At 39.8% G+C, this 8,770-nt stretch overlaps 1 protein-coding gene across 1 annotated transcript; it reads left to right on the forward strand.

Moving 5' to 3' along the window:
• Nucleotides 1-4,422: 4,422 nt before the first annotated feature.
• LOC119057701 (malignant T-cell-amplified sequence 1-like) lies at nt 4,423-5,265 on the forward strand. Its single transcript, XM_037156581.2, has one exon. It carries the CDS (start codon nt 4,560-4,562, stop codon nt 5,103-5,105), a length of 546 nt encoding a protein of 181 aa, XP_037012476.1. The 5' UTR covers nt 4,423-4,559; the 3' UTR covers nt 5,106-5,265.
• The last annotated feature ends 3,505 nt before the right edge of the window (nt 5,266-8,770 follow it).

Below are 8,770 nucleotides of genomic sequence, written 5' to 3' on the forward strand. Positions count from 1 at the left end.
CATAGAGAACAGGGAGGGGGGCATCAAGAAGGGCAGAGGGGTGGCCTGAGTTTCTCCCTGCCTGGACTCAGTGTCCACTGCTGCCTCCAGGACTTCCTGACCCAGCCATGTAGAGCTGGCTTGTGGGGTATAGTCTGGGGAGGAGGACAGTGGGACAGGGGGTATTCCAGAACTCTCGTGTCTATGGGGCTCTGGCCGACCTGGCTAGAGTGTGGCGACACAGCGGCTCCAGGGGTCATGGAGTCTCAGAGCAGCAGATTCTGGAGTCAAGTGGTACAGGCAGGGATGGGAAGCATTGGTGCATTGTGCATGGCATGAGGCGGCATGTCATGCACACAGTCTATGGCCCCATGTGCCCCCCCCCCCAAATATGAGGCTGGCTGCTCCACTCAGAGTCCACATGTGGAGGGAGGACATATGCCCCCAACCCCACCCAGGGGTCAGCTCGGCTCACAAGGTTCCATCTGAAATCCTCATGCTACAGTCATGAAACTGAGGCCAGGAGAGCTCCAGCCTCCTAGTCCAGGGTTCAATCATCTAGTGGGGCTGCTTTGGGCATGACAGCCCCTAGGATCCTGGGACCCCTGTCCACTCTTCCTATGTGGGGCTGTTTCTTCCAGCCATGCCCACGTGCACACAAACACACTACCCCCTTATAACTACACATCTATATGCTTAGTATGCAGAGAACATTTTTTGAGGTAGATGAGAAACTTAGCAGTGTTACCTATGGAATGAAGCAATAAGATGTTAGGTGTAAAAACATTTTGGATATGATTTTTACAATACACAATTTTAATGTCTAAAAATAGCTTATAAATTGCAGCAATATGAGAAAAATATTTTTATATTTCTTTGAACAGGCCAAAAATGCAGGGCTAACCTGTTGTTACAGACGTCTTTTTTAAAATAATTGTTTTATTGTTGATTATTTATAGATAGAAAAAAAAACCTGACAAGTTATAAACCAATCCCTATTTAGAATGTGCTTCACCTAAGTTTGGGAAATATTTTGTGACTCTGTAGAGATGCGTTTATTTATTAAGGAAATACAAGTGAGGAAAAATAACTATGATAAGAAGTTACCTATTAATCGTAGACTTCAATTTGGTTCTCCTGCCCTCTAATGGTCATTTCTCAAACTGCAGACAAAGCCATATTACAGTGAAACATTTTAAAATATTAAAGTACAACTCAGGTGTGTGGTGTGAATCATGCCTCAAATTGTGGAGATTTGAAGAACCTCAGGAATTTTCTCAGTTTCCTCACTTTTTAACTTTGCAGTAACCACTATATGTCAATTATATACTGTCTTGTGATTACAGACAAAACTGAATTGTTTGACTTAGTAAATTATGCAAAGTTACAGTAATTTTCTGAAAAAATTCACATACTACAATCTTGGTCCTTATAACTGTACAAAGGGTATTTTACAAATAAATAAACACTTTTAAATGTACTGTTCCTACTACTAATTCCCTTATATACTGTATTTTTAAATTTCTCAAGTACACAGTGTGAAGTATGTACAATATTATTGACATCATGAGAAAATAAAGTAATATCAAGGAATGTTAACAAAACTGAGGACACCCAGGCTTAAAACGCTGAGTTTGGTGCCTTCACTGTCCCCCTTCTTTTAAAAATCTATAGAGTTGATTTTAAGTTATTTCACCAGGATAATTTGGTAGTATATTTTAATATTTTAATTTAAGCAACAATTATGTATCATACTTATTCATGTTAATATATACCAATCTCAAAGACCTAGGTTCTTCTATAAAGATCAAGAACCAGGTCCCATTTTAGAGACGGTGGGTTTTTAGTAAAACTAAAAAAAGTGTGTTTTTAATTTTTAACTGAAAAATTTTGATGCAGAAACTACAGTTTAGTACCCTTTCATGGTAGACAGAAAACAGATGTTTGTGGGCCCAGAGAAAGTTTACCTTGGAAAAGTTATATTGTACAGAGTATGATTTCAGATAAAAATGATTACTGACTTCAAGCAGATTTTTCAATGACTACACTTTTAGAGTCCTTTGTCTAAAACAGCTTCATTACAAAAAATTCCTTAAGCATTTCTCCAATAGCCAGTTCCAAATGAGATCATTTCTGATTAAACTATCATTCGTTTACAGACAGGTCACCCTGGTTAATTCTAGACAGTTAATGACTTTTCCCCCCTTGAATTTCCATGACATCCTGTTTATTCCACATACACGGTACTAACTTCATACATAAAAAATGGGGCAACCCTGAGAATGAAAAAAAGAATCATCCTGTAAGAGTTTAGCACATAAAGCCCATACATTACGGGCAAGGTTAGTTGCTTGTAAAATAACGAGAGATGTGTCTAGAAATGTGTGACCCCTCACAGACTGAAATTGACTGAAATCGCAGGGAGGCAGATCAGAAACCCAGCCAGAAGCAGAAACTCAAATACAGGGCCAGCTGAACTATCTCCTGTATGAAGACAGTATTAAAATCCTATTGTTCTAAATATTAATTCAAGCAATTCTCACCTCCACCCCCAAGAAACAGGCATTCCTGTTAACCAGACATTCATGATGGATAAACTGAAACACAGACACATTCAGTAACTTCCAGGATTTCAATCTATTAAGTGATGGAGCAGGAATCTTTCCTGGGTTCTAGAGTCATCACACATAAACACTTCCACTCTATACTGCCTCATTTAAGATGGTCTACCCTGCTGAGGGTTATCTTTATGTGTCAAATTGACTGGTCCAGATAGTCAACGGGGTGCCCAGATAGTTCGAATATTTTTCTGGGTGTTTCTGGATGAGATTAACATATCTGTTAGTAGAGTAAAGCAGGTTGCCCTTTCTAATCTGGACAGATCTCCAAACAGCTGAAGCCCTGAACAGAATAAAAAAGCTGACAGCCCCCTGAATATGAATGAATTCTTCATGCCTGAGAACTTTTGGGGTGGCACATTGGTCTTCTGACTTGGACTCAGACTAGAATGTAAACCATTAGCTCTCCTGTTTCGCAGGCCTTTGGACTGAGACTGAACCACCTTTGGTTCTCCTGAGTCTCCAGCTTAACTGCTGATGTTGAGAATTCTCAGCCTCCATAATTGTGTGAGCCAATTTCTTACAAGTAAAACACACACACCCAGAGTTAAATGTAAATAGATAGTCTGAAAGAACCCAGACTAATATACAATTTTATCTTGAGGATGGGGGAGATTACACAGGGAGATTACACCACCTTCAGGTGCTGTAAGCTCTCAAGAATGGGGGAATGCATGTTATCTTTCCATTGTACATCCAGCACCTGTTCTAATTCCAGCCACAGTGTACAATTCCCAAACCAAGCATGTGTTTACTGGGGAAAGAGAAGTGTCCAGAGGGCAAGGATGTGCCCTCATTCTTTTTTCTTAACACTGGCAGGGAAAGAAAGGGGTAGGATCTTAACGCGAAGCATTCTTTTATTCTTTTATCGGGCACTTAGTGTGTATGTAGCATGAAACAGACCTTGTGCTTGGTGAAAGAATAGAGATAAAATACATAGTTTCTGCCCTCGTGGCCCTCAAACTTCTTAGGATAACTAAAATCTATATGGATAAAACTCTAATTAACAGGGTGACTTCCATATTAATCTTAAATAGGTAGGACCTAGTAAATGGAGCTTCTAAATATATGAATCCAAAACTGATAGAACTGAAGAGACAGAAGCACAATCATAGTTTCAATACGCTTATCAGTAACTGATATTAATCAAACAGAAAATAAGTAAGGAGAAAAAACACCTTAACAACTTTACCCCCCAACGGGGCATCACTGGCATGTACAGAGAGCACTACTGAACCCAAACAAAGCAGAATGAGCATTCTTTTCAGGAGGACCTGGGGCATCGTATTCTACGCTGTAAAGTGAGTTTCATTATGTTTAAAACAACTGAGATCCAACATTTGCGTACTTTCTGACCGCAAACCCTCTCCTCTTTGGGTGCAGGTGGTGAGAGCTCGGAAGGGACAAGGTGGCATTCAGCGATGACAAGCGGCAACTGCTTGCAATTACCTGGACCTGAGCGCAACAACGTCAGAAAGCGTGATCGCAGCGGAAGATTATGAGATTCCGGAGTCGACCAATGAACACGGCTCGACCACTAGTAGTGACGTATTTAGAAGAGGCCTATCAGGTAGGAGTCGCCCTCTGGTTCCGGCTTGGGTAACTGGATGTTGATTCGGCTTCCCCAAACTTAAAATAAGCGACACGCTCCCTCCACTTTTATTTTCCTGCAGCAAGAATAATTCCTCTAACTCTTCCTCCCTTTTCAAGCCTCGCCCTCTTACCTACTCCCGGAAGAGAGGAATCCGCAGCCAAAAACCGCGAGCTAAAACGCCGCGGGATTTCCATGACCGGAAGAAGATTTTACGAAGAGCCGTAAAGCACATTGCATCCCGGTTCACGACAGCAACTGCGACCGTCTCCGTGGGCCTTCCTCCGGTAAGCGCCTTTGCCGACCCTCGCGAATTCACTTCATTTCTCATTCCGGGACCTTCCCTACTGTCGCCCCAGTAACGTTGGATCATGTTCAAGAAATTTGATGAAAAAGAAAATGTGTCCAACTGCATCCAGTTGAAAACTTCAGTTATTAAGGGTATTAAGAACCAGTTGATAGAACAGTTTCCAGGCATTGAACCATGGCTTAATCAAATCATGCCTAAGAAAGATCCGGTCAAAATAGTGCGATGCCACGAACATATAGAAATTCTTACAGTAAACGGAGAGTTGCTATTTTTTAGACAAAGAGAAGGGCCTTTTTACCCAACTTTAAGGCTACTACACAAATACCCTTTTATCCTGCCACGTCAGCAAGTTGATAAAGGAGCCATCAAATTTGTGCTCAGTGGAGCAAATATCATGTGTCCCGGCTTAACCTCTCCCGGAGCCAAGCTTTACCCTGCTGCAGTGGATACAGTTGTTGCAATCATGGCAGAAGGAAAACAGCATGCCCTGTGTGTTGGAGTTATGAAGATGTCTGCGGAAGATATTGAGAAGGTCAACAAAGGGATTGGCATTGAAAATATCCATTATTTAAATGATGGGCTGTGGCATATGAAGACGTATAAATGAATCTCAGAAGGAAAATGCTTGGGCTAAATATGGACATTGTACTGTGTCTGTGTTTGTGTCTGTGTGTGACAGCATGAAGACAATACTTCTGTGGTTATACTGAATAAATTCAACAGATGCTACAAAAAAAGTAAAGATTTGGAATGAGTCCGTATGTCTGTAACTGTGTTATTGTGTGCATGTTCGTGTGAGTGTGTAGGCCTGTGAATATATGGATGGGTGAGAGTATGCGTCTTTGCAGAGGGGTAGTTTAGATTTGCCCTTGTCTGTTCAAGCAGATACCCATTCAAACACAGGTAAATTGTCTCTTGGAGAAAAATAGGTTTCCATGTGAAAAGCTTATGATTGGTAGACAGAATCAAAGATGGGATTGAAAAATTGGGAGGAAGAAAATGACTGGAGAGGGGCCCTGAACAACTCTTTTAGTATGAATATTTAAGGGATGAGTATAAGCTGGGAGGCTTAAACAGTTTTACTGGAAGCAGAAAATCCAGTAAAAAGTATACGTGTGGCATTATTGATTGTCCACTCAACGAACAATGCCCCATTTTCTTGTTGCTGGCAGAAGCCTGTGTGCATTCCTTTTCTATGTGGACCAAGTAAATGCTGATTAGTCTGGGCTCACATGGTGGTCGATTTCCTGGTGAGATTGATGTATTTATAGGTAGGCATGGTGCTGAAGGCCAAGTAGGACTTTATTTAGAAGAAAATGAGTGCTTTTCTCCCCAGGTTTTGAATCATTTACAGGTGAGTGTGTGACCTGTGTTACTGGGCTTCAGTAAAAGCTTTCTGGAAAAAGTTTTCAGGCTCTAGAAGAAAGATGCATGGGGAGAACAGCCTCCCTACCCTAAATAGATATTGGCGTGTGTGATTTTGCTCTTGCCAAAGACACACACAAACATACACAATCTTGATATGCAACAAGTTTGAGTATGGTAAAATTGAAAATGAAAAGCAACAGGGCCTTCAATTTATGAACTGGTAATTAACAGCCATGGAGACACTATATGTTGGGACATTTATTAAGGGCCGTAGCTAAGTTAGGTGAGATAATAAAATTATCTCCATTTTTCACTTGAGGTGTCTGAAACTGAAAGGGAAAGATAACCCAATGTTTAGAGAATGGCATGGACATCTAACTGAAAAATTACTTTAAAAGGGGGATAGAATAAGGTGAAAGTTCATCAGTAAGTTTTGCATGAGCTATTTGAAACACGTAATTCTATGAATGCAAGATCAATTGTAGATTTACAAGTGAATGTTAAGTGAGAAGCCAGGATGTGGAAGTTTAGACTTCATATTATTCCTTACAGAAGTTTGGTTCTATATTAAAAGATAATGGGTTAAAGCTAGAGGAAAGTTATAATCAAGATACTTTGTTTCAGAGTTTAAATTGTTATTTTTTATTGTTTATTATTGTGCGTTCATTAATGCTATTCCTGAATATGTTTATATGCTGAAGGGAAAGATTCATTAACGGGATACTTGACAGGGATTTAATAAGTGAAATAGGGAAGTAGGAAGGAATGTCTGGAAAAGGAGAGGTGGAAGGATGGCCTTCCTCATGAATACATATTTGGATTATCTCCGTTCTTCATAGTGTAGTCATGTAACAACTCTTAAACACTTTTTACCATAACATTGGTGGGTACCTGTGGAGGATCTAAACTTCCTAGGATAAAATTCTGGAGCACCAATGACAAACAAACACAGGCAGACAGTCAAGGTAAGCAATGCCACAGTTCTTTTACTGTCTCCTAACCAACTATCTCCACCAAAACCTGAAATAGGAACCCTCTGGATCTATTCTAAGCCTTCTTTCAGGTCTCTTCACCTACACACACAACTCTGCTTTCTTTTCTATCCTGATTCACCTGGCTCCTAGCTGACAGGTTATATGGCTGTAACTGCTGAGCCACAGGACCTCTGATGCTGAATGCAGTGCTATTAATAAGGAGATGAAGAGCTTTGGAGAAAGTGTTTATTGAGAGGAACAGGCAGTGTTGCTTCCTGTTGAGAAGCCTTACTCTTCCCTGCAGGCCTCTGATGTCTGGGTCTTCTCCACTCTTGCCTCGGTTGCTTTTGAACAAAGAGTGAACTGGTCAGTCTAGTGGGATAGCAATGAATGTGACTAACTACAATTTGCTGGGATTGAGGTAGTTCCTGGGGTCCTGAACTTCCAGTGGAAAATCAGGAAAGTCTGAGCATACAAGTATGAGCAGCACACTCTAGGAGGAGCTCAAACTTTACACTTCTATTGGATTCACATTCCCAAATCACCATCCTGCTTTGTCCTATGGGGAGAGCAGTGCTGGCTGTAGTGGTGGCCAAAGGTACTGAAGTCAAAAGCAAAGTCCTTGAGACCAAATGCACGAAAGGGTGCCATTAGCCTGGGGCCAAAGGAGAAAAATGGCACCTGGCTGCTCAAGCTATTCACAGGCTAGCTTCTGCCACCTTTGAGTAGCCAAGGAGACATCACGTATCCTGTGGCTCTTATAGCCCCTAATGTACAGGTATTAAATCCTTGGTTTGTGTTACCATGGAAGAAAGAGACACCTGAATTCAACTGATAGGGTTTGAGAAAAACTCAGAAAAGAAAAAAAAATGATAAACTGCCAGCTCATTTAGGAAAAAATACATAAAAACAATTAAATTTGTAGTTAAGTTATTTAAACAAAGAAAACTCTAGACCTAGAAAGTTTCACTGGTGCATTCTATCAAATATTTAAGGAAAAAAATTAATGTCTTCAGAATTTCTACAATTAAGAAGTTTTGGGGACACTTCCCGGCTCATTTTATGAGGCCAGCATTACCCCCAAAATATTAGTGGAAGACATCATTAGAAAATAAAACTACAGGCTAATATCCTTCATGGATATAAAATATTCTACAAAATTTTGCAAAGTGAGTCTAGCAATATGTAAAAATGGCAAAATGTGGCATTTATTCTGGAAATGGAAGACTGGTTCAGTAGTCAGAAATCAGTTAATGTAATAAAGTATGCGCAGGGCAAGCATATGATCATTTCATTAGATACAGAAAACTAATATTTGACACAATTCAATATTAATTCATGCAAGTCTGCCTCAATCTGATAAAGTAGATTTACAACCACAGCTAACAGGTGAAAGACCAAATGCTTCTTTCCTAAAATTGGAACCAAGATAGGAATGCCTCCATAGCTACCCACCTCTATTGGTCATTCTAGGTAGTTCAGTAATGGAAGAAAAAAGAAAGAAAAAAGGCATACAGCTTGAAAAGGAAAAAAATAAAACTACTTCTATTCATAGACAGCTTAATTGTCTAAGAAAAACTCAAAAGAATACAAAAAAAGCTACTAAAATAGATAAGTGAGATTTACAAATCAATATTTTAAAATTAAGTGCATGTCTGTATGCTAACAATGAACAATTGGAAATTGAAAGTTTAAAGTAGACTATTTTCAGTAGCACCAAAACACTTGAAAGGATTATGTATCCATCTAACAGAGTATGTGCATGATCTTTATGCTGAAACCACAAACGCTTATGAGAGAAGTACTGATTAAAGGAGACATTAATAAACATAATAGTGTATTTGTGAACTGGAAGGCTCTATAAGGTGATACTGTCAATTCTCCCAAAATTAATGTACAGATTTTAAAATATAATTTGCATCAAAATCAC

Source organism: Artibeus jamaicensis, unplaced genomic scaffold, assembly GCF_021234435.1.
Source record: "Artibeus jamaicensis isolate MK-2021 breed Jamaican fruit bat unplaced genomic scaffold, CSHL_Jam_final contig_426, whole genome shotgun sequence".
NCBI lineage: Eukaryota > Metazoa > Chordata > Mammalia > Chiroptera > Phyllostomidae > Artibeus > Artibeus jamaicensis.

Excerpts from the sequence above, each read along its gene's own strand:
- LOC119057701 (XM_037156581.2), top strand. The coding sequence starts at position 4,560 with ATGTTCAAGAAATTTGATGAAAAAGAAAATGTGTCCAACTGCATCCAG.